Below are 26,224 nucleotides of genomic sequence, written 5' to 3'. Positions count from 1 at the left end.
GTCCACGCTGAAGATGACAAAGACTGCACGCGAAGAGGGTGGGGAAGACCAAGGGGGAATGGAATAAGTGGCATTGTAAACACGTGACCATATGCGCTATCGGCAGAAGGGGGAAGGAGACGCCACGCCGTGCTGCTCCCAGAAACGCGAAGACTCTGACACGAAGACGACAGAATGTGCAGCGCTGGAAGCTACAAAGTGATACATGGCCGGTGCACGCGACCACGTTCGGACGGAAATACACCATATGGATACTGAAAAAAAAAAGGCAGAATCGGCAGTTGAGCCCTGACAGCGGCTCAAATCTCAGCAGAGTTCCAGCAGTGGACGCACGTCAGCTAGCTTGGTGCTGCGGTCAGCTGCAAGCGACGGAGCATGTTTTGCTGGAATGTGCAGATATCAACGCGGGTGTTTAGAAGCTGGCCTACACGACGCCCTGCGTTGTGGGGATAGGACGGGAAACGCGGACATGTTCGCGACAGAGAACAGCAAAGCCCCGTTGAAGGATTGGTGGCGGAAAAGCGGAGAAGAAATGACAAAACAGGGAGAGCGTAAACACGTCATGACGGTAAGAGACGCTGCATAGATTATGAGTAACGCCATATATGCGTGCTAAAAAGTCATATGGTGCGCAGATTACAACACTTCGCGGGCACATAAATCGGCGAACAGTATCTAAATGTTTTTGTTAGTTCTTTTATTCAGCAGTTTGTGAAGTGTAGCAGATGTGATGGGTGCTGGAAGACACGTTATAACCGCACACTTCTCTCTAGGACAACAACTGTGTACCCAAAGTTTGCCGTAATGTATACGTAACTTGCAAGTGACGTCAGTTCCTGTCTTGCGTCCGCCATCACCGAGCATCACCGCGCTGTGTTTACGTTCGTGCACGATCCGTTCGGCGTAGTGCGCGTGTTTTGATCGTTTGCCTTGCGCTTATGACGAACGAGAATCGTTTAGGACATTATGCAGCCTGCAATGTCGACAGTGGTGTCGCAGGTAATGGTTGAAACAACTTCACACGAGTCACCTACAGCGGCGCTCTTCGCCGCCTGCATTTTGCGGCGCCCAAACTGCACAGATCGTGGGGAAAGGTCCGTGCTAGCAACACGTGGCTGCCTCCCGCACGAGAACTTCTAGAAGCTCGCTACCAACACGCAGGCTTAAGTGGCAAACCATTACACGAAACACGGGGGCGTATGATAACGGATTGGCTATAACCGAAACGCTTGCATGAAAAAATGTCAAATACATACACGAAAAAAAAATATTGCGAGAATCCGTTCGTGTGTTAGGCATAACAGATGTAGAAACGCCATGACAATATTCACTCGAGAGACGTATCATCGTTTGTTTACAGGTCACAAGTTTCGGAGAGGCATTACAAGCAGATAAGCGTATCTACATGTGTCACAAGAAAAAAAAAGGAAGTGTGAGTTAACCTTCAAGGCAAACAAACAGTGACTCATCACTGAACAGCTTCCTCGTCTAGAGGAGATGACGAACACGAGACGTTTTCGGACAGTGTGACTTAATCGGTGGACTCTCGATTCCATTAGTTGTAGTGATAACCGATGCATAAAAGCCGAAAAAAATTATGTGTCAGTATCTAGCTTACCTTCCCGAGAAATCCAGTGATCCCAGTGAGGAAGACGCACTTGTCTGTAAAAAACTCCGCGATCTCCGAGTTGCCTTCCATGTTAGTGGGCACCGATATAACGCGTCGTCGACTCGATCCGGTGTGTCGATCGCGTGGACGACTTGCCCACCCAACGTCCGTCCCACACGAGAAAAGTTTCTAAAAAAAATCCGCGCCGCGTGCGCTTGTCCCTACACTCTCTCGCGACGACGCGGTCACTGGCTGCTTTCTCTTTCTTTTACGCGGACCTCCGGTTGAGGCATATACCCTGCCACTGACGCACGTGACCTCGAGCGATCCAATTGGAAGCGAGAGCGCGACCTCACCCTTGCACTTTCTCCCCCGCCTCGCACTGACACCCGTTTCCGCACATGCTACGTCGGTTGCCTTGCCAGCGAACACAGAGAGTTGTCCGTCGTCTCGTCTCTTCTCGCCATAACCCTCACCTGTACAGAAACGCAACCCTTTCCTAGAAGAACATGCTTTCTTTTGACGGGCCCCCTCTCCACCGGAGATTCTGGCGCTTTACGTCCCGTCTGGAACGAATTCCTAAGGACGGGCCATGCTTTACGCCTACTTCAACTAGTCTTTTCAAAAGCAAATAAGAAAAAAAAATGCTTTCTGTGGAAGACCGTAGGAAGCTATGTTGTAGAAGAAGTGGCTTCAAATAGGCCTGTATTAGCAGCCGCATTATCCCTCAGAGGACAGTTCTGTGACCCCGTGACCGATCCTTTCTGTCCGCATGGCATGGCTTTCCCTTCTGGCTTGCACTGCTTTCGCATATATGTATATATATAACACAGGATCATAGGACACTGCCCTAGTCTGCGTCGCGCTGTTGTTTTATACACTTAAGATAAACTAAGCAGCCCCAACATCCACGCTTGTTAACTCTTAGAACTGCTCTGTACTGTTGTGTACTGTTGAACAGAACAGACAGTTCACACAATTACTAAATGAACAAACAGTTCACACAATTACTAAATGGCTTATCGTTGTGTACTCACAATGTTGTCTCGTTTTCTCGCAGTGTTTCCATTCACGCTTCGGAGGCTTTTCACTGACCCAGTTTGATAACATGCGCGTGCCAGCACGAACCATCTGCACAAGCAGATAAAAGTTGTAAACTGGTCTTCTGAAACCGAGTGTGTATATATATATATATATATATATATATATATATATATATATATATATATATATATATATATATATATATATCTTCATAGCGGTAGATCATGCGGCCAGAAATCGCAGTTGGAGTGTGTCACTTGGCCCTGTAGACAAGCTGAATTCTGACAGGGTAGTTTGCTGTTCTGTCCCACGTCTTCTTACGCAAGCGATGCTCAGGAATTTTGTGACGGCTGAATGGCAGCTGTAGTATAACCAACTAAACCGTAGTACGTACGCTTCGAGATGACTGTTACAGGGACATGCTTCTTGCAAAACGAAGTACAGCATAGAAATGCATGTTGCGTTTCGGGGAAAGCCATGCATCTCACTTCAAAACTATAGACGCGGACTTTTCAACCACGAAAACTTGCCAAATAAGTCACGTGCGCCGTTATTTGTGGCCAGGCATAACAAACTCGCTAAACTTTGCGTTGCGAATTGGTCATGTCACACAGGCATGCATTAACGGTAGATTGAACATAACATGGCGGTATTTTGCATGCATGTAGACGCGCGACAGCGCCTCTGGCAGTGGCTGCCATTGACTAAAAACTTGACTTGAGTTGGCTGCAAGTGACTATATAGAAATTGTGCGGTTAGGTAACAAAAATGGGTCGATTGTATTTTAAAAATGGGTCGATAATTTTAGTTACAATCCGTACTGAACATATTTAGCACTTCTACAACCCATTCTTAACTTCATGTTTAAGTTTCGCCCGTTCCGGTGGACTGTCTTCATGTTTGTTGATCTTTCTAGAGTGATTTTCCCGCATATCCGTGATCGATGTCCTTGCATAAATCTTAGAAACTTCTTTCCTTGTCAAGCATTTCTGTCAGTTTAAATTTTTCCCCGAGTTCCCTCCTTCAAAAATCACATGCCTACCCAGTGTCATACAGTGTTGTGTGCGAATACTGCGAAGGCAAAAACATTTTTGTGTTCTTGTATTACAAATCAGTTCGTAGGAGCTCTGATCAAGAAGGCACAAATAATCTGAAATATTCCGTTATAATTAAGTGTATTAATTATGATCAAGAAGACTAATACGATATGGAAAGGACAGGGCAAAACAGTGTATACCATGGGGGTGACAGAATAGAACCCCCCCCCCTCCCCTTTTTTTTTTCACTGACAAGTAGCGATAGGAAGTGTGAAGGTGTCAGTAGGTGGAACGAGGTCCCCGTGAGTCATTAGGTCCATTGAATTGGTGACTGTCGTGCCGCTCAGGAGGGGGTTAATAAGACAGGTCGTTAAGAGGGGTGCGTTAGTGCACTCAAGCATGTCGAGTGACTCATTCACTGAACAAAGGTTGTTAGCCGGTATAGCCAACACTGTTACACAGATTTAAACAGCGATAAGGCAGAAACGAGAGCTTGCTTGTCTTGTCCTTGGTGATGGCTAAATCTTTGGCTTATCAGTTCATGATGTTACTCACTACAGTAATCAACCCTAGGGTGCCTCGATACGCGCGCCTTGGTGGCGGTCATCGAGACACGCTGCTCGAAACATCTGCTCAGCGCCTTGGTGAACCATGATGCTGCTCTTACCCCCAGTGCAGGGTAGCAAACCGATATGAGTAACTATATTGGCATGCCTGAAACCCTCCTTTCACTGAGTTGTCTCTGTAGCGTACAATATGGTATCTTCGATGACGTCAACACATGCCTTCTATTGGTTTTATCGTCGCGACACTTAAGCACGTCTTTACGTGTGTTGACTTGGAAGGAATACATTGATCTCACACTCCTAGCATGAGCGGTTTTTTCGGACTCCTGTACAAATACGCACGACCTCACAGACAGCGCTTGCGTCCATCATTCGCCTCTCATATGCAGTTCTTCTTCTTTTTTCGAAATTTTGACCCCTCCAGTTATTCGGACCACGCCCCATGTATATGGAAGCATTTGCAACGGCGAAGGACGCACAGGATACCCGACAGGAGAGGAACCTTTGCACTATCGACGTCACGTACGCCTAGTCGAATCTGCGCAATATGCTCACTATAGAGCGAGACAGCTATGTAGTGGCCAATCTCCGACCTGTTTATACGAGCAAAGCTACCGCACGGTCTTGTTGCTGTATGTAAGAAAACACTTTTCTCTCATTTTTATACTTGCAGCCACCTCGATGGTGGTATGGCCAACGGGCCCAAGTTAAGAAAAGGCGCTATTTCTGCAGTCCTAGTTGGGAGCCGGGCTCTGCGTTTGTATAAATACGGGGAGAAGCATATATACCCATGGCCACGGCTCGCGCATTGTATGGGATATTTTACGCAACAATTCTATAACCAATTCTAGAAACATCGGTTTTACTATCGAGGTTGAACTTGGATAGAAATGTGCATGTGAACGTTCTTGCAACATGAACTCCTGCACGCGAACTGTATACATTGCCATGTTATTTTCTTTATTTGTTTCAGCTTGCTATATGTTCTTTTTTTTTCTTCTTTAATCGCTCATTTTTGTTTTTGGGTAACCGCATTTTCTTGATTTTTTTTTTTTTTGTCGCTGCAAGACTTATAGAAACGGAGTAGCAGAGGTGACGCAAAAATTAAACCTCAACATCTCCACAGCAATCCGGTTAGAACAGAACAGAAACAGATACGCATGCAGGAACCACCAAAGAAGCCGTAAGCTTCGGTGATTGGCGGATGCGTTAGGGGACGCATTTTCAGTTTCGTTATTTTCTAAGACGCTCTCTGAATCAGATTAGTTCTCTCTCCCCTAGATGCGCGAAGCTTTGTGCGTTTGTCGCCCGAGTAAGTGAAGCCTTCCCCGCAGCTTCCTTGACACGGCATTATTATTAGTGAGAAGAAAAGTGAGTCTGCGCGTCACGCACTTTGCGGTGACAACTGTGTATGCGCTATAGCCGCTTCCAACGGTTCCTCTCGGTTCGTCACCGCGACAAGCAGAGAGTCGGCCCGATTGAATCGTGTTTGCGCATTCCACAGCGCTACCTGACCTTGCTTCAATATGCGCATGTTCTGCAGTGCTCCATGGCTCGTTTTGCGGTGCTCAGGTGCACTACGTGAGTGCAGCGTTGTGGCAGCCACTGATATATACCATGCCGCCTGTTTTCGGAGAATGACTCGCGCCGTTGGGCTCGCTCTTACAACTCGCCTTACGTTGTTCCGTTCTCGCTTTCTTTTTTTCATCTCATCGTCGCCCCTGTGCTTGTTCTGCATTCCGGGTGCTTTGCATTGCGACTCTGGTATCAGACAGGCGTGGTACGCGCTCCCTTTCAACGGGATACCGCCGCGTTGCCTGCCGCTGGAGCATCCGTCGTCGACGTCTCACTTAACCAAAGCAGCAGTGCGTTTATACATCAATACTTTATGGTGCGGCGCTTACGATTATGGCCATGCGTAATTCTTCTTCTTCTTATTTTTTTTTTCATTTCCTTACTTTGCGTCGCGCAGGGTACGAAATCACAGAACGGCAAAAGACACAGGCGTGTGCACGGGAGGGATGCCCTCCCGTGCGCACGCCTGTGCATTTTGCTGTTGCCTTTGCTCCTCAACTTTACACCCGGAAAGCCGGGGACCGAAGGCAGGCAGTTGTGAGAAGCACTTCATCGCTGCATTTTCGCTTTTGAAAGGCTTTTGAAACTGTGAAACTTGGCCCTTTCCCCCCCTCCCCACCTCCTACCGGAGAAACCGGCGCACGCTATGGCGAAAGACATGTATATATTCTCCCTGGAGGATTAGATTGATCGATGATGCCTAGAGTATCGTATCTGCTACGCTGTCTTGATGTATGTACTATCAGCGTCAAATGGAACCCGAACACTGGCAAGCGCCTTCGCAATGGTATAATGCGCGCCGTCCAGTTATCACCGTGGGACAGGCGCGCATATGCCCAGTGCGGTCAAGCCCGATGCGCGCACCTGTGAATGGTGATGTGTCAACTGCTTAACTTCAGCATTGCAGTCAGCCTTTTGTTGGCTCGCGTTTCTCATATCTACTCACACATACTTCAAAGCACTAGCATTCATACGCCAGCTCAATATTTAATGGTCAGAGGCGTGAATAACAAGCGGGCGAGGCGTCTTCCACCCCCCCCCCCCACCCCCCCGCTATTTTTTTCACGGGAAGTTCGCGATAAAAATATCTTATGAGTCATCTCTTTCAACAAAAATGCCCTTACTGGATGGCAACAACTGATAACTCGTACTTAAAGATACGAGATCAAAATGGGCCTAATTGAGCACCGATAATGAAGATATTTCTGTTAAAGAGCATTGGCACCGTGGTCGAAAAAGCTAAATGTATGCTAAGAGACTCATGAGTCGACTCCCTGAGACTCAGATCAAGCCGCGAGTCTGAAGGTGAGTACGAATGAGTAATGTTCGGTTGAAAAAAGAAACTGTAGTGAGCCTAAGTCCGAGTGAGTCCGCTTGAGGAAAATTTTGGCGAGTCTGAGTCCGAGTCAGCCTTAAGGGCAAAATGCATTTCATGAGTGAGTTTGAGTGAGCTCCACAGCTTTTGCCGACCTATGCCAACAATACACACTCTTTGCCTCAGAAGACGCTACCGTGCGAGGATGCGCGCAGCGCAGTTCTCTCAGAAACTGCGCATTGGATGAACACGTTCGGAACACTGCTTGCGCATTAGCGCCTGAGCCGATCGCAACCAGAGTGGTCTCTGGCGTGCGCCACGTGCCCGAGTATGTCGGAAAACCAGACGCGTGACGAAAACCTTGTCGTCTTCTCGCGACACGCTATGCCGACGACGAGAAGAGTGTTTTTTTTTTTTAATGTGAAGCACGCCAATGTTTCGGACGGCACGCAGCCGCGACGACGGCGACACCATCCCAATTGGGCACTTACTGATAAAAACAAGCCCACAACCGCGCATGACTGCGCATGTTCTAAACAGCAGCAGAGTGACGCGACCACGTCGTCGCACGCAAGCGCGTGGCTCCGACCACACGCACCGGACCGGTGCTATCCAGTTCCGAGAATAGTTTCCCTGAAGCTGATGTGGAATATGATATATGAAACATCATGTGCAGAGAATGATTCTGCATGATGTGGTAGTAGCGCGAACTTTTTTTTTTTTTTTCGAAAGTCTGCCCTTAGGCATAATATTTATTCAGAAATATACATATAAATTTGCTTCGTGTATGAAGTCCAGTAACGAGCGGTGGTGAGGTCCACTAATCCAGCGGTCAAGGTCGGGTGGTCGGCCAGGCCTGAGTGCACGTAGGTGACGACGACGGCTTAATTGTAGACCCGTGCATGTCCACAATAGGTGTGTGACAGTTACATCGCTGATTGGAGCGTCGCAAAATGGGCACGATGTACCTTAGAACTAAGTTTTGGTGTTGCCCCTGTTGTCTTCTATTGTGACTGAGCTGCTTGCAAGCGTTGCTTTCTTCCGTTTAAAAAGACACATGGAAAAAGATATTCGCGAGGATTAGCGCTACTTACGCTCTCGTATAGCGCTTGGTTTCGCGTATCTCTTCCTTCGCACATCTGCATATGTATTTAGCGCTGTACTACTGCCACATCACGATGCAAAGAAAGCTATCTCGAATCTGCCATCTTACGAAGATCGTGGATGAGTTTTGATCACCAGAGTACAGTCAACGTTCAGCCCCGCATCACAATGGCGGTCCTCGCGGCCGGGAGTCGAACTCAAAACTTCGCGGTCTCTAGCAGAACGCCAGTAGAACCCCCGCGGTGGGTCTCTCTGACCACGATTTTTTCAGAAAGGTGTCGTGCCATACTCTTTCAGGACCAACCGACCGACTGGTTGACTGAAAAAGCAGTCTGTTCGCATTGATTGATTGATTGATTGATTGATTGATTGATTGATTGATTGATTGATTGATTGATTGATTTATTGATTGATTGGCTGTGACCATAGCATGCAACTGCAATGCTGTAATAAAAATTGGAGGAGCGCATACTCTGGAATTCGTGCTGCTAAGCTCCAGGACGCGGGTTTGATTCCCGGCCGTGGCGGCTGCATTTCAATGGGGGCGGAGTGCAATTAGACTTCAGTGCACATTAAATAACCACGCAGGTGGCCAAATTCGTCCTCCCACCACGGCGTATACCTCACAATTATATCGTGGCTTTGACACGTACGACCCCAAAAATTATGCCCTGAAATTTATTTCGACCACCTTAGGACCTCTATAGACGTGCGACATAAGAGCTAGACGACGCATTCTGCGCTCCACCCTCATCGAAATGCGGCCGCTGAGGTCGCCGCACTCGGCCTATCATGCAATGCACCAGAAATACTAGCTTGATACTATCAGCGCGGCGCATGCGCCCTTGCGCGGGCATAACACCTCGCCTTGAGGTGTTATGCCAGGGCACGCTACACCAGTGTCCTTGAGCACGCTTGCAACACGTGGTTTTAATGGGTCATTCAGGAGATAATGCAGGTGTTTGCTCGTAAAAGTGAAAGTGCGATTATAATCGCCATACCAGCGACTGACAACCAATGATTTGTAATGGCCTTATCGGGAATTTTATCTTGGTCTCGTGGCAGACGGGTTTCAGAGTAAGGTCCTTTTATTGTGCAAGCTGACTATCTATTTGGAGGTCAGAAGAGCGATTTTATATAACACACGCAGACTAAAAGCAATATAAGAAACACATGCTCGGCGGCACCGGCCACTGTAAAATGTTTTAGAAACAAAAACGAGACTAATAGCTCAAGATGACAAAAGTGAATTTAAAAATAATGAATTCAGCGTCGTCCCACCAATGTATGATTGGCGGGCTGTGCATTCTACGTAAATGTATGCATGGGATGTCTGAAGCGTCTCAAACTGCTTCTCGGAAGAAATTTAGTCTGAGCCGCAAATTAGCACACCATCAACTCCTTAATTTAAGTAAGGCCTTTTTGTAAGAGGTGTAGCCCAATTATAATGTTTCGACTGTGATAACAGGGAGAGCAAATGTTTTTATGAAGCCTATCAGCGGCGTATGCGGTAGTAATGATCTATTTCGAAGCACCAGGTTACGGCACACGGAGATTAGTAAATGCCTACAGGCCTAAAGCGTGCCATTACTTACGTAGCAACTGCCGTAATGAGCCCCTGAAGGCAATTACTATTTCTCTTGGAGATGAGGAACATAAAAAAAAATTAATTGTTCTCACACGATGTGCAAAGGAATTGCGTGAAATGTAGGAAGGTTAAGCAACCGACAATCAAGTTTGCTGTCCTGCAAGAAACGAGAGAAGTGTCAGAGATATAGCCTAATGAAGCCTATACTCAAATGACCACTCTGTTACCTCGGTGTCGTTCCTCTGAAGACAACCGTTATCACGTGACCCCTAGCTCGTTGTCCTCAGCAAGACTTAATCCCTGGACAACCATCAGCGCTATCTTAATGCAAGAATAATTATATTTCTTTAATTCTGTCTTTTTTTCTTTTTTGTAGTTGTCTATGTTGTTATCGGCATTAAGCAGTAACGGTTTACGTATTGGCGGAGGTTTAGAGACATCTACTTTCATTTCTTTTTTTTCTTGCTGCCACTTCGTTTTGTTTTCTGAAAATCCTGTCGAATGCTGTAACATTGCACTGCATTCAGTTAACGATTGTCAGTAGCATGAATAGTTGGGTTAGTTGTATACTTGTTCATTTTTGTCGGAATATGGAGCGCACACAAACACGGACACTAGAAAAAGAATGAAACAGCATAGGAGCTGTGTTGTCAGTGCACATTTTAAGCTAATGAAAACAAGACACAAACGGGGATTTCAAATGTTCAGTGGAAAGAGTGTTTTATGTCATATATAATGACATTCATGTGCACATTCTGAAGTTTCAGCACGAAATTCAAAACGAAATGTCCAGCCTTACTTTTCTCTTCCAGTAATGAACTTATCATGGCGAAATAAACGACATCAGAGTTCTCAAAGCATTTTTTGTGAACCTTAACTCACTTAATTTTTCCCCTAAGCTCCTTAATACGTTATTTAGCGTACCATTTCTTAAATTATGCTAGCAGTTCACAAATGAATTCACGCACAGTAGCTGTCTTGCGAATCTCGTAGCTTGTTATTTCGAATGGTGCTCTTGCGTCCATGGCAGTTCAGTAAGCGATACGCCGCGCTCGCACCTTTCTGCAACTATCTATAGTTGCACGAAGGTGCAATAGCCTATTAAACCGTATACGGTTTAATAAGCTGTTGCGATGGCATCTGCCCTTCGCTGTGCTTCGTACATTTGCTTGTAGTTTGTCGACCGCGTTGTTGCGCAAGCGCTCTTTGCATAACATGGATTTGAGTCACGAAGTTTATCCTTATCGCTTCATGCAAGCAGCCGACCGAGCGAAGCATTAACTAGCCGCATGTACTTAGTGTACGATCGGAACTATACCTCGGTTATTTCCTATTAGAATTTGAGGCACAGCCACCGAACGTGGCGAATGTTACGGAATATTCGTAACGCTGCTTACGTGATGTAGGCGTATGTTCTGACAGCGGCGTATCGATTCTGTCTCCCACCATCGCCACTTTCTTTACTTTCAGGCACTTACATGACACGACAGCGACGAACAAAAGATAAAAAAAATAATGACAAGCGTAATACAGGAATGCAATAAACGCGGACGCAAAAAAAAAAGACAATGTGCACATCGAATGTGTCGTCATCGATTCAAGGAAGTGTTTGGGCTATCACAAAATGTCGTCTATGAACGCAAATATGTATAACGGCTCTCTGGGTCGGTGCGTCTTCACGTGTGCACTGCCCGTGGTTTTCCTCAGCGCGCTCTCTGATGTGTTAGAACATGCTTCGCGCTTATCGAAGCGAATCAATAGGTCATCAAAGCGAGAGGCATTTGTGGGGAGCATGATAGCACAGAGTGTCGTTTAAACGCTCGAGATTTAACAAAAAATTAAATGTAAAAGTTTTGCTCCAGTGCTCTCAGAAATCGCAGCCTGTTATTATTTTTTTTTTCTGTGTAGGACAAGCTAAATTCCTCCTTAGATTGCGATCGTAAATTGTTCACTCTGTCTTTACGCAGGCTTTCGACGACGAAAGGATGCTGAAGGCGCGGCCTACAGTAAGTTAATCGTTAAATTAAGGAAGTTACGATTGTCGAAAAGGTGTTCATTCGAACGAAACGTGTTCCAACAAAATGTGTTCATTCTGACTTCGGCGTGAGTGCATACAAATCTGCGTACACTTAGAGCCTTGATGACCATCGATGATTTTGCCGGCGTGCTGCGGATCATGTTCAGTCCATTTAAATGACCGAGGCATTCTTTTTGAGAGGGTAAGCTCTGATGTCTGTGCACAAGGCGCGGCACTGTCAAACGGTCATACGTATGCGAGCTAGAGGTGTGCACGGGCTCCGGGTAGCCCGAAAGCCCGAGCCCGACCCGGCCCGCGGGCCGGGCTCGGGCGGGCCGACGTATTTTCACGTCGGGCCCAGGCCGGGCTCGGGCTACTTGGCGTTTTATCGGGCCGGGCTCGGGCCCGGCGCAAAGCCCGACTCAAGCCCGAAATATAGAGAATGAGCGGGAATTGTTTTCCAGCACGCATACAGCGCCTTTTCCGCGACCGCCTTTACCACTTTTCCTTTCCATTCGCTACTTTAAACAAAATGGGAGCAGGTAAAGCACTGGCTCTGTTGCACACGACAAACAGAGAAGTAACACCACCTGAGCTAGTGACGGCGCCACGCGACTGCTCGCTTTAGTTTTAAGGCCAAATCCCATATGAGTGAAAATGCACGCGACAGTGACGAGCGACCCGACGTAGATCGCCTTCGTGCAAGCTGACGTTTGCATGGGCATACCCGATACACGTGACGCCTTTGGCGAGCGAACTCCATTGTTGCTGGCATGAGGCCGTCTCCTTGTAATTTGTAATCTGTGTAATAGAGACTGTTCATCGTCTGTCGTTTGATCATATTGGATATGCTTAATAAAATGCCAAATTGCCGGAAAACGATGTTTCGTTTTCGCAGCGAACCTTCAAAAAGCCGGGCCGGGCCGGGCCCGGGATTTTGTTTTCGTGCGTCGGGACGGGCCGGGCGGGCTCGCAGCCCTTTGCCGTCGGGCTCGGGCGGGCCTTCGACAAAGTCAGCGGGCCCGGGCCGGGCTCGAGCTCGGAAATACGGCCCGTGCACAGCTCTAATGCGAGCATTAGACAGTCTCTGTCGTGTGCTCTCGAACAACGTAAAGACAACCCACGAAATAACACTTGTTCAGTGTTTTTTTCTGCTTCATTGTTGCGAAGTACAGCGAACTCGAAAAATATGTAGGAACCCGATGACTGCATACAGTGATACCAAGCCATTTTCAGTGTACGTACGCCACATCACAGCAGCAATGCAAAGCTGCTTGACGGCTTCATACACAACCTGTTTATTGATTCTGGTTTGGACGGCGGCCTCGGCGAGAAAGCTTTTCATAATTCCTTGCCAATTCACGATATGTTACATAGTGCTCAAAGTGTCGTGAGGGATAACACTGCAGCATCATCCCCACTCATCTCACTGCTATGACGTCTGAAGCTCGTACTAGCAGTTGTGTAGAACGACCACAAAGCGGCAGTTCTACGATCCACGGGCCTGTGTACGCCTACATAGTACTTCCTGCGTGCTTTTCTTTCTCTTTCTTTTCCACCTTCCTGCTTCCTGTCGATAGATAGATAGATAGATAGATAGATAGATAGATAGATAGATAGATAGATAGATAGATAGATAGATAGATAGATAGATAGATAGATAGATAGATAGATAGATAGATAGATAGATAGATAGATAGATAGATAGATAGATAGATAGATAGATAGATAGATAGATAGATAGATAGATAGATAGATAGATAGATAGATAGATAGATAGATAGATAGATAGATAGATTCGAAGGACACGGGTTCCATACCTGCCGCGGCGGTCGCATTTCGATGGACGTGAAATGATAAGAGGCCCGCGCACTGAGCGTTTTCAGTGCACGTTAAAGAAGCTCAGGCGTTCGAAGTTATTCGGAGCCCTCCACTACGGCGTCTCTCGTAGCCTGAGTCGCTTCGGGACGTTAAACCCCACAAACCAAATTTCAACAGTAACCGACTTCTATCCATACTCTATCCCTTGAAATACTGATCAGACGTCGACATGCGAATAAGAGTATTCAGCCAGCGATAAGACCGAAGTGTTCCGTAAGCAAATGCGATACGCTTGGCGACGACACGCGGCAATATATTCATATATCCTTGGGATGCGTTCAAACGCGCGGCACTTCATCTCGGATTTGAGTACTTGAGAACACAGAAATGCTTTTCCCGAGAAATTTACGTAAATTGTCTCTCAGCTATAGCTACTCTAATTACTTCCTTGTGCTTGGTATATATAGACGACTCGATCTCTGCATTTTTTCTCACAAATCTCGCGGTCCACGCCTCCTCTTGCAACATCTCTTCTTTCAGTAGCTGAAGGACAGCAGACGGAAATGACCGAACACGAACGGCTCGGTTTGGCTTCTTACACAAAACATTTCGACGTGATGGCCAGCAGATAGTGGCCGGATTAAACAAAGCGGCAGAGAATCGCGGTAGAGGACGAGGGTAGTTTGGAGCTGCTTTAGAACGGATAGAGCTTTCGAGAATAGGCGGCGTTTACTAGCGCGTTTGCGGCTGCACACTTGTTGCGATTTTAATAAGAAGCGTGGTGGCGTAACGTCGACAATCTCTGCGCTAACAGACTTCTCTGACCTAACTGCCTCCTCTTGCAGACTTCAATTGTAGCCGCAACGCCTCGTTCCTGGATGTCCAGTGACCACGAGGAAACACGATATCACTTACGCTGTCGTGTGGCGAGCTTGAACGTTGAAGTGCTTCAAAGAAACATTGACGATCTTTTTCAAGTTCGCTACACTTAAGCAAATAACGTTCGATATCGCCACAGGTCTTACAAGCCGGGCACAGTGGCATCGCGGAATGTCTAATCTTGTGGAGCCATGCTGGTGTGCGCGCTGACCCCGTGCGAACGCGATGTAACAAGGAGGCATCTGCCCTTTGTCGCACATGGTTGGTGAATTGTCAACCGCAAAGAATGGAAATGCCTGTTGACAGTTTCTCTTAAAAGACGTTGATGTTCTCTAGCAGCCTTCTTTGTTGGCCTAAGTTCCAAAGCATTAAGGACCAGCTGCCTTAAAGAGCGTTGGACTTAATATATAGTTTCAATGGGTCCATCGCATGTGGGTATAGCGGTTAATGACAGCTGTACGGCTGACCTTGGATGTAATGACCAAAGTTTATTCGTGCTGGGTTAGCAGTCCTAATTGAAAGAGGAAAAGTGGCGTACTCGCTAACTATCCTTGAGACGGATTGAAGGATTGGGAAATGCTCGAGAAAGAGTGCAGATTGAAGTATGCAGTTAATGTGCCTGGATAGCCGAGTGGTTAAGACGCTTGCCTTCGAATCGGTGGCACGCGGGTTCCAATCCCGCCACCTCGTGGGGAATTTTTTTCGCCAAGATTTTCTCTCTCTCTCTGTTTCTTTCCATATATTTCTTTCTCTCACCCCCTCGCTATACTTCGCCCGTCTGTTGTCCAATTTCTCTGACACATATCCATGCATGATGATGATAGTTTAGTGTTCTCACCGCGAAATTTTACGACCAACGAGGGATGTACAGATTCGCCGTAAAAGTGGAAGTATAACAGAAGTCCACGAAACTACCCACGCTCGGAACGGAGCCCATCAAAACATTTATTTTGACACGCCCTTCGGAGCGCGGGCATCGTGTTATGGCTTACAACATGTTATTTTTTTCTCCGACCTCAGGTTCAAGACTGAGGGCTCGTACAAACTGAAGGTTTGTTTGCGTTTTCTACTCAAGAATTTTTGTACACTTAATGTGGCGTTTGTTCGTACAATGCGCGTATATATATTTTATGGGGAAACGGGCAGCTGAAACTTTTTAAACTATACGTGTTACGATAGCTGACTCTACTTTAGCCTTTATTCCCACACGTGTGCAGCGACTAAGAAAAAGAAAACACATGCAAGGTGACTTTAGTTGTAAGCACGTGCTGTTCGTTGCAAAATCCTCTCGAATGCGCACGTTGCATTATATATCGCTCCTCTAATTCGCTGCACATCGTTTCCTATTCGTGACCCGCTTCACCGCAAGCATGAATTTTCGACGTTGCAAAACCCCATATTTCTGTTAAACAGACTGCTGCTTGGGTCATACTACATTTTCGATAACGGCCTCTTATGTATTCTGGCTTAAAACTGGTATTACTAATTTTATGCAGGTGTTAATACAGGGTGTCTCTGAGCGGCACCTTCGCCTTGCTCAACATCTCGTCGAGTCGATGGCGGAGGCAGCTTCCTTTTATGCCACACTATCGAAGTTTCAGTTTGTTCAAGCATGCACATTATGCACATAATGCTACTATACAGACGAGGGTCCCAAAGTACTGACGGTGAAAACCGGACCCTTGGTAACAAAAGTGTAAATACTACTACTACTACTACTACTACTACTACTACTACTAATAATAATAATAATAATAGTAATAATAATAATAATAATAATAATAATAATAATAATAATAATAATAATAATAATAATAATAATAATAATAATAATAATAATAATAATAGGTTCGCAGAACGGTGGCAGGGATGGCATAATTAAATTGAAACGCAGAAAAGTGCTAAAACTTAATACAGTATATATAGTATATACGTACAACAACAAAAAAGGCAATAAGTATACATTTTTAAAAACAAAGAAACGAGCAAGAACAAAGGAGAAAGCTATATTTACAATAAATAATGTACATTATTTTGGTTGAATTACCAGAGGTTAACAACAATAACAAAAAACTTTTATTGATGCACAGACGCAGAAACGAAGAAAGAGAAAAAAATATGTGGGAAATTTTGAATTTGCACACCTGAAGGTGACCTGAGCGGAAATCGCGTTCACTGCGCGTGAGTAAAGGTTTTATGGGACGAGGCGGATGCGATGTCTTGTCGCATATTTGCGTACACTTTTCTATGCCGTCGCGGAACGGCGACTGGAGGAGGTACAGCGCAGTGCTGAACTGCGCTCTACTGTTCAGAGGACGATTGATAAAAGGCTCCGGGCCACTTGACCTGGGATAGCATACATATAGACATGTTCGCTGCACTAAGGGAACTGTGCTATTTATCACGAATATTTGATGCGCTCAGGATATTCACGTATACGGTTCGCCTGCGTAGTACTGCGCAGTACGTGCAACTACGTGCTGACTCTGCTCTGTGCACATAGCACGTAGCCGTGCAAGGAGCAGAGTCAGCAACCCGGCAGCACACCTATGGAGGCATCGCGGGTGGGGATATACCGATTCCACTTTTGTATTTATTTGCATAACCGAGCGGCCACATGAAAAAAAAAATGGCGGTATTTGGTGGTCGACATTTAGTGTGCTATTCCGGACCCCTGTCGAATTCCACCACGCTGCCATCTTGTTAACCCTGATTGGCCCAGAGGGCTGGCACAGGCTCTCTGATTGGTTTTAAATGCCGCCATTACGAAATTTGACAATACGGCGAAATTTGACAGCGTCCTGAATAGCACCCTTGGAGACCGACACGACGAGGCTTCGCAATACTTCACGAGACCTGGCGAGACGTCACGAGACCTTCAGTAGAGGTTCTCGAAGAATGCCTCACATTAAAGCACGACACCTATATACAAGGTGCAGCCGCACTGGTGACTTGTTCCACGTAGTATTTCCGCAGGCACGCATGCGCGATCGCAAAGCCGTCACGGCCTTACACACAGAAAGAACATAGAGGCACGTTCAGGTAATGGCACGCATGGATGACGTGTGCTGCAGTGTATCATTCGCCCTCTTCATATTCATGAGGCTCTTAATGCTCGCAGGATGCTTCGTTCTCGGCTGATGATTCCGCGGCACTCCACCGCAGGCGCTGTCAGCTGAGGTCGTTGGGCGGGTTTTTGTTTCACTTGTGTTGTACCTGATGAAGGAACACGTGCAGAGAGTTCAACGTCTCCGCGAGAGGTCTTGGAAAAGCTGGAACCAAGCTGAATAAAACTATCGCAGACACACCTCGTGTCGTTATATGCTCGTTAGGAAGCGTTATATCGTATTCGGTTGGAATGTCTGGCAGTAAGTAATACAGAATTAAACAGCGTCAGGAATACAGAAACGAAATACACATAAAACAGACTAAATGAACGCTCTTGATTTACTTTTGTGAGGCTTTCATATCTCAACGTAACGACGATCAGACGATCAGGTCATATTTTTAGCCACCAGTGTTCTACAGGGTGTTCAAAATTAAGCTTTATGGTTAAAATTTGTCACTGGGATGTACGTGAAAACCATATTTGCAGATAAGTTTTTTATCCAGAGGGACAAAAAGTGAGACAATAACTATCTCTGTCAGACGCCCCATTAACTAAGGTTTAATAATGAACTTTGTAATGAGTGCAGCAAGCGGGCACGTTTGTATTGAAAAGTTGGAGGCAGTGGCGTATCTACACAGTTCCATTTGGAAGAATTTTTCTAGCATGTCTGTTTTTCAAATCGCCAATAATTCCTAAAACCTTGTTATAGCATTAACTTCTAATATACGTGTTCTACGAAATGTGTGTTCTATTGTGTGCAGCGGTGTAGCCAGAAATTTTTGCGGGGGGGTGGAGGGAAGTACTTTTTATGTATGGTCCCGAGCGTGTGTTTGCATGTGCGCGTGTATAACATTCATGCAAAATTGAAAAAACGGCAGGCCTGTGCTGAAACCGCAGCACAGTCACAGCGAAAGTTGGAAAAGCGGCGTTTCTAAAGCACCGTTGTAAGCTCTCTTGGGGCTACTAATACAAGTATACTAGCAAGGTACCCACTACGCCATAAATGACAATTTTTGTGAAGTTCGGAAGCACCTACTAAGCCATTATCCGTCATTCTGCGGAGAAGCTAGGCACCAGCTACACGTCTGTAAGCATTATGTGCACTTTGTTGACGCGACGACTGATGACGATGAAGAATTATTGCTCAACCCTTTGTAATGGATTGGAAGCTTTAAACGGCCCACCAGTTATGTAATTTGCATTAGGTGACGCCCGGTCGCTATGTCCCTCTCCCGCCATGCTGTATAACATACGTTGACGTGGAAGAGAGAGGCGTGGGGGGGGGGGGGGGGGGTGCGAAGAACTTTACTGAGACCCCGAGGAAATGGATCATGCGCTTATATTCCTTGGCAACTAATACAAGTGCACTTGCGAGGAACCCACTATACTATAAATCATTGTAATTTTTTAGAAGTAGGAAAGCAGGCATTATGCCATTTTTCGTCATTCTACGGAGAGCCGTGGTACCTGCTAAACGCATGTAAGGCATTATGCGCACTTTGTTGATGCTGTGCCTGATGACGATGAAGAATTATGGTGGATCCCTTTGTAATGGGTTGGAAGCACTCAACAACCTTCTCGTTGCCCAATTCGCATTGTGTGACGCCTGATTACAGAATTCGAGTTGTGCGACGCTTGGTGTTTATTTTACTCTTCTACCACGCTATATTGCATATGTTAATGTGGTTCCTTCCCGACATGAAGCCTGTATAGGACCTTTTTGCAAAGCACTTTCAAGCACCGGCATGGCTCAGAGGTTGAATACTGGGCTCCCACGCAGAGGGCCGAGGTTCGAACCTCGTTCCATCCTGGATTTTTTTTCTTATTTCGTTTTTTTTTCTTATTTCGAGCGATAGTGGTTACGGACACCGGCGGCGGACAACTACGGCGCCAAAAACGGCCGGTGAAATGATCTCATAACAGCTTTCGCTGTAAAATTTCAGAATTTTGACCCCCACCCCCACCCCTGTCTAAGCCAGCGATTGTGCTATATTCTATTGTGATTCTGTTGTGTTCTATTCTATGTTGTGTTATATTCTCAAGTGGAAAACTTCCAGTTCTGATGGCACAGAACTTCATTATGACCTTTCTGTGATATACGCATATTCATGCTATATGTCTATGCTTTCCGCTTTATAGACAGTTTAAACTGTATACCTGTGCATCTGGTATAACTTTAGTTGTGCAAAAATCGAACCATGAACTCTGTAGTATATTTTCGCGCCTCTTTGCACCAGAAAAACTGGTCAGCGTCGCACAAACGCATAAGAAAGCGCGTATGCCCCCAGCACTCGACTTTCTGCTAGTGACACGCGTAAATTAATGCGGACATTAGGCTCTTGCGCAAGGGCGCCCATCGTATTCGATGGCATGGAAGACGGACGCACGCACCAGCAGGAAATTCGCGGCATCTTCCCAGAATGAGACGATGGCCTTCGCTGCTAAGTATACAGGTGATGTTGGGCCCAGGTAATATGAGGGATGCAAGGCGAAGTAAACGCAGATTTATTTATCACAACAACAAACTCAGCTACGCACTTGCCAACGCGCGTCATCGTTATACCCTTATATAGCCGTCTGCAGAAGCGCAAGTCCTTCAAGGGCGTGTTCGGTTACGTTGTATTTATCGGTGGCCGTATACTTGACCTGACCGTAAAGGTCACAACGGTCGAGATTGTAAACAAGATTCCTAGAAGGCAGTGTTGTGGCCGTGAATCAATTATGGGTGTAGGAATGTGTCCGTACTGATCCTATTCAGTGGTCGATACACTATACTCTCTACATATACAGGCTTGCACTCGGAACGCTATCGTATATTCTTACAGCAAGCCGGCCAGTGCCGCAACCGGATGTAGCCATTAGGCACATGGCAACAGATACTGCAAAACAATCCTTCAATTCACGAACAACACAGGCCTTGCAGTCCACTTATAATGCACGTATGCACAAGGCGTTATGTCTTTGGTACGATAAAATGCTAATAATAATATCTGGGGTTTAACGACTCAAAACCACGATATGACTCTGAGAGACGCCGTAGTAGAGGGCTGCGGAAATTTCGACCACCTGTTATTCTTTGACGTGCACCTAAATCTACACGGTCCTCAAACATTTTCGCCTCCGATAGAAAGTTTGGCAGCATCACAGGCGTGCGCACAGGGTGGGCGGGGGGGGGGCGGCCGCCCCCCCTAATCACCTAAAGGGGGGGGGGCGAAATCTGCCCCGTACATTGACTCTTCTAGTCACCAAAGAGAGGGGGGGGGGGCAAAATCTGCCCCATACATTGACTGTAGGGTGGGGGGGGGCGCTGCGATGAACCTTCGCCCCCCCCCCCCCCCCGATGGGGACCCCTGCGCACGCCTATGGGCAGCATGTTATACTCTCTGTAACATTCGAAGGCGAAAGCCTGCTGCACAGTTCGTAATGTATTAAGTTAAATGTAATCGAGGACCAGGCTTCTTGCAGGACATAACGAGCGGCAGTGTGAGAGACACGTATTAAAGTAACTTGGCGTTCTCAGTCGACTGCATTGTGCCTCTTCCTCTCCCCCCCCCCCCCTCCCCTAGAAATTTTCTGCACCTCACGTGCGTCTAGAAGTAAAGCGCGAAAAAACGAGGACGCAGAGTAACCAAGAAGGCAGGACGACGCGCTACTAGCAACTGAAGTTTATCTTTAAAAAAAGAACAAAAGCAAAAAAATATATACACATACAGGAAAAAAAGACATTTGACTCAATAAAAGAGGCACGCAGCCGCAGAAAGATTATGATCACAACGTGTTAAGCCGTCGGTTAAGTGACGCCGAGGTGTTCGACCTGCCAGTTTGATACCGCTACCTATAGGGGTAGGAAATGCATAAATCGCCCGCTCTTGCTATGTGGTAGTGATGCAGAACTATCGATGGTACTATCGATAGTATCGATAGTTGTCGCACTATCGAACTATCGATGGTTAAAGATACTATCGATAGTGTTATCGATAGTAAGTACTACCGATAGTTTAAAATCAACAACGCGAACTCAGTGCAGAAAAAAATTACATCTCCACTAAAGGGAACCATGTGGGGATGCGAAGCAGCGCATGGGTCGACTTAAAGTTCCGTTCATCACGGGCACCTTGCCCGATGTTAACGCGTCCTTGCAAATTGAGCACACCATGAAATCATTGTTGTTGCTGTTGCTGTTATTCCTCCCGAGCTCTTGTTGAAGTACGCCACGCGGGTTCATCGCAGAATCTCGTTCCCCGACGTCATCACATGATTGCTGAGAGAGTGTAAGGGGGAGAGGCCACAACGTCTTACATAGCCCCTTACACAGGCCCGAACGCGCTAGCGCGTGCCAGCACACATGGTTTTGTCTGCGTTACGCCAAGCTAGGACAGTATATGGCAACCCGGGCCCCTAAAGTGCTCTGCACGTATCATCGTCAAGGCGGTCGAAGAACAAGAGGAGGAAGACTTCTCCTTGGGGCAAGCGCGCGCTCAGATGGCTATGCTAGGTGGTAGAAAGCGGACGGTCGCCAATGGAACTACGGGCCTACGGACACAGCCCCGAGCAAAAGCTGCTTCGCATCTAGTAAATTTGGTTCCTCGCGCGCATTACATAGTGGAGCCAGAGGAGCATGCTGTAGCGGAAAGGAAGCCGTTACATGGGTTAGAACTGCGCGGCTTGAGTTTTATATTGCATTTGATGATTTCAAAATAAAAAAAATTATCAAGAACTAAGTTTGTTAACTGTAAGATGTAACTGGTTGCTTTTAAATATTAATTTATTGATGGACATATGCCGCTATTTTCACTGCGCAAATAATTTCTCTCTATAAAAATTTCCTCATAAATTAAGCGAAGCTGATAGTAGGCTATCGCGAATATTTTGGCAATTTGGCCAGCCAGCAACACCATCGTTATTCGCACCACTATGGATAGCTTGTCACGTGGTTGTGACAATGAATAATTCTGCAGCAAGACTGGGAAATACGAAGCTCTTTTTTTTTTTTTTTGGTCGAACTTGTGCCCATAAAATCAATACTCAGAATACAAGCGATACACGCTGCGCACTGATTGCGGCGAGAACAGTCGCCGGCCGTCGAGTAATCTGATAACCGGTGGAACGCTTCTTTTAAACATCAGTCATCAAACCTTCAGTGTTATCGCTGGTGCTCGCGTAAGCTCTCGAATAAACTTGAATATTCGCGTCCGGCGCGTAATCTTAAAATGTCAAACAATAGCGAAGCTTCTCAAACATTGCGGCGCGGTCTGCGTCAAACGTTGCTAACAGTCTTTGTGGGTGAAACCCGAATACATCAAAACAAAGCAATAAACTCGCGTGGCAGTAGTATCGCTAGTAATATTACCGATGGTACTACCGATTCGACTATCGATAGTTTATCGATAGTAGTGCTATCGATAGTTTGTTTACACTATCGATAGTTTCAAAGTAACTATCGATACTATCGATAGTCAATTTACCGATAGTTCTGCATCACTACTATGTGGGCAATATCCCGAGCCTTCTGATCTCTGTGTGAAAAAAATTCGTTTTCGCACAAATTGTTGTTTTCAAAACAAACATAGATCAGAAGACCTGGGAGATTGTTGAGGCTGCCCTGTTGAGGATGCATGGTGTTGGCAAAAACTGCGCCGAGCAATGACGTCACTGCGCGTTGCCTAGCAACCAGCTGGTACATCTGAACGCCGGCGTAGTTATGCCAAGGCACGCCAAGCCAAGAAAGGAGCATAGTATCACGGCCGCTGTATGAAAAAGCGCGATAGTATACACCTTTTCAATTTCTCACGCCAGGGGGCGCCACATTGAAATGCGCGCCATCTAACGTGCAAGATTGGCGAAATCGCCATCTTGGGCTGCGCGTACTCGAATCGGCGCGCTATCCGTTGGTGTGAGATCCCTGCTTAAGCCTGTGTTTGCTGATTTTTCGTTTCTTTAGACTGTTTTGTTCGATGTCGTCGCTGCCACAAACCGATTCGTCGCTGTCTGAACCGTTCAGCGGCGCGAATTCGCGCTTACGACGCAAGAAAGAGCTCCGCGTCTGGGAACGGCAGTGCTTCGTCGGTACCAATAGCAGCAAGCGTAGTACCAGGTTGATCACGGCGGGAAGTGTTAATAATCGGTAACTAGAGTGTCCTTGCAGCTGTCTAACACTTTCCTTTATTGGCGTACTAAAAGTCTACGGATTATCCATCACTTTCACACCTCCGCGCATACTCGTTCACGGCACGCAAATTTATCAGCTATAACATCGCACAATCCTTCATCTTCACAGATACCTTGACCTTCATTCACGCCGATGACGTCGAAGACTAGGTCGAGGACACATGTGAGTGGCCAGAAATACGGCGAGTGAACATTGTTTATATTTCGTTGAGGCGAATGCGTGGGGTCTTCGTCAGGTGTGCAACTACGAGGCACTGGAGTCGCACAACTACGTGCAGTCTGGCTGGGTGGGTCAGTTGCTGGCGCAGCTGGCGCACAAGGTGAAGGAAATAGTCGTGCTGGTGAAGGGGAATGTGACACCGTCGCAAGCCGTGAACAGTAGGCCCCATCGCGCGTGGGTTTCCGCGAGGCCCGACGGTGAAGTACTGCGCGCGCAGGCTGCACATGCGTAACCGGACAAGGCGAAGTCTACAGCCGTGTCGGCCGCTGTATTATGGACGATATGAAGTACGAATCCGCAACATTCTTACGAGTAAGTCATCAGTGGCTTGCGTACTTTCCTCTCCAGGATGCTGCACGGGAACGTTGTTCTCGTAGGTTTCCTTGCCGCCAACGAAATACCGGGAACAGAGGCGTGACGATGGCGACACGCGGAAGGTCTTCCGATTTACTGAAGCCACCCATTGCTGCCGCAATTGAGGCGACGAAGGAAAACGATGCAGAGCGAACATGTCCCACTTGCACTCATCGCGTCGCGTACTGCGCTGTGGACACACGATTCACCTAAAATATTTATTCTGCTTGTTCGTTCACCCGTACACGACGCAGTGGTGGTCAGATGACTTGCTATGCGAATGCAGTATATTTTCTGTCATGACAGTCACTTCGTATCGGAGACAGGCGCATAACAGTCACACAAACGCGTACCGTAGCAACACCAGCACAGCAATGGCACAGCCCAAAGCACGATGTCAACACTGAGAGCATACCCTCTACCCCTGCAGCCCACTGGTTCGAGGCTGCTCCTGTGAAAAGGTGTATAGCAAGGAGGTGGTAAAGGGAAGTGGAAGTGATGCGAAGGTGAGGAGTAAGAAAAGGAGGAGGGGAGAGGGTAAACCATAGCATAGCCATCCATAGTATAGTACAGCAAGTGGTGGGAAAGATGTGACGGTGAGGAGGAGGCGAGAGGGTAAAGCATAGCATAGCCTTGTGCAATACAGCATAAGCAGGGAGGTGGGAAAGGGAACTGAGGTCGAGAAGGAGGGGAGAGGGTGAAGAATAGCGTAGCCGTGTATAGTATTTGTAGCGAAGCATTCCTACTCAGTAATGGGTCGTCCTGTCGAGCGCCTTCCAGTGGGTCGTTCTCTTCTCTGAGAGCACGCCCCTCGTGCAGAGAGTCGGCCCCGCTTTGTACGAGTCGGCCCCGCGGACGCTCTGTACGCCGTCGAATTCATCATAATTTCCTCATGCTCTCACGACGTCATCCTGGGATGGGATTTTCTCGCCCGTCACGCCGCCGTAATTCGTTGCGCACCAGCCGAAATAGAGCTCTCACCATTCGCAGATTTGGCGCCGGCGCACAGTACACCGGCTGCGACCAAGGTACTCGTCAAAGACGACACCACACTTCCTGCAAACTCGTCAACGGCTGTGTCAGTCTGCTGCACTGGACTCACCGACGCCGTTGCACTCCTCTCTCCGTCTGACCGCGTCTTCACTAGAAAAGGCTTGTTGGTGCCATTTGCGACCGTGCAAGTCATTCAGGGCGACACCGACATTTTTGTTACGAACCCATCCCCGTACATTGTTAGGTTGGTGCGAGGGGAATGTCTCGGCGGAGCTGAAGCCCTCGAAGACGCACAAGTTATGGACGCACCGGGTGACACGCACTGCGCCAACTCCCATTCGCTCAGTGCTGTTTCCACATCTGATTCGTCACCCGCTGATTTATTTGGTTCCTCGATTGCTGAACACCTTACGTCGGTCGAGCGTTCCCAGCTTCTATGCCTGTTGGAAGAATTTCGTTCTTCGTTCGATGTAGCGCAAACTTCTCTCGGCCGCACGTCTGCTGTCACGCATCGCATCGACACTGGCGCCCAACCACCACTGCGGCAACGTCCATATCGCGTGTCGCCAACAGAGCGTCGTGTAATTACCGAGCAAGTCGAAGACATGCTTCGCCGCGATGTTATTCGACCCTCAAACAGCCCGTGGGCGTCTCCTGTCGTTCTCGTTGCGAAGAAGGACGGCTCTGTGCGGTTCTGTGTGGACTACCGACGACTCAATAAGATCACCCGTAAGGACGTCTATCCCCTACCTCGAATAGACGATGCCATTGACAGCCTGCAAGGAGCAGAGTTCTTTTCATCGCTCGATTTGCGCTCAGGGTACT

The 26,224-nt window shown here is 47.1% G+C and overlaps 1 protein-coding gene across 1 annotated transcript in view; it reads right to left on the bottom strand.

Moving 5' to 3' along the window:
- The window catches only part of LOC119382554 (putative fatty acyl-CoA reductase CG5065), a 39,557-nt gene extending 37,684 nt beyond the window's left edge, over positions 1–1,873 (bottom strand). The window contains exon 1 of the mRNA XM_037650304.2: positions 1,619–1,873. Coding sequence (XP_037506232.1) covers positions 1,619–1,699 — 81 coding nt within the window. The 5' untranslated portion in view covers positions 1,700–1,873. The remainder of the gene's footprint in view (positions 1–1,618) is intronic.
- Positions 1,874–26,224: the final 24,351 nt, after the last annotated feature.

The sequence above is a fragment of the Rhipicephalus sanguineus genome, chromosome 2 (assembly GCF_013339695.2).
Source record: "Rhipicephalus sanguineus isolate Rsan-2018 chromosome 2, BIME_Rsan_1.4, whole genome shotgun sequence".
Lineage (NCBI taxonomy): Eukaryota > Metazoa > Arthropoda > Arachnida > Ixodida > Ixodidae > Rhipicephalus > Rhipicephalus sanguineus.
The sequence above is the reverse complement of the archived record's forward strand: the minus strand, read 5'-3'. Positions and strand labels throughout refer to the sequence as shown.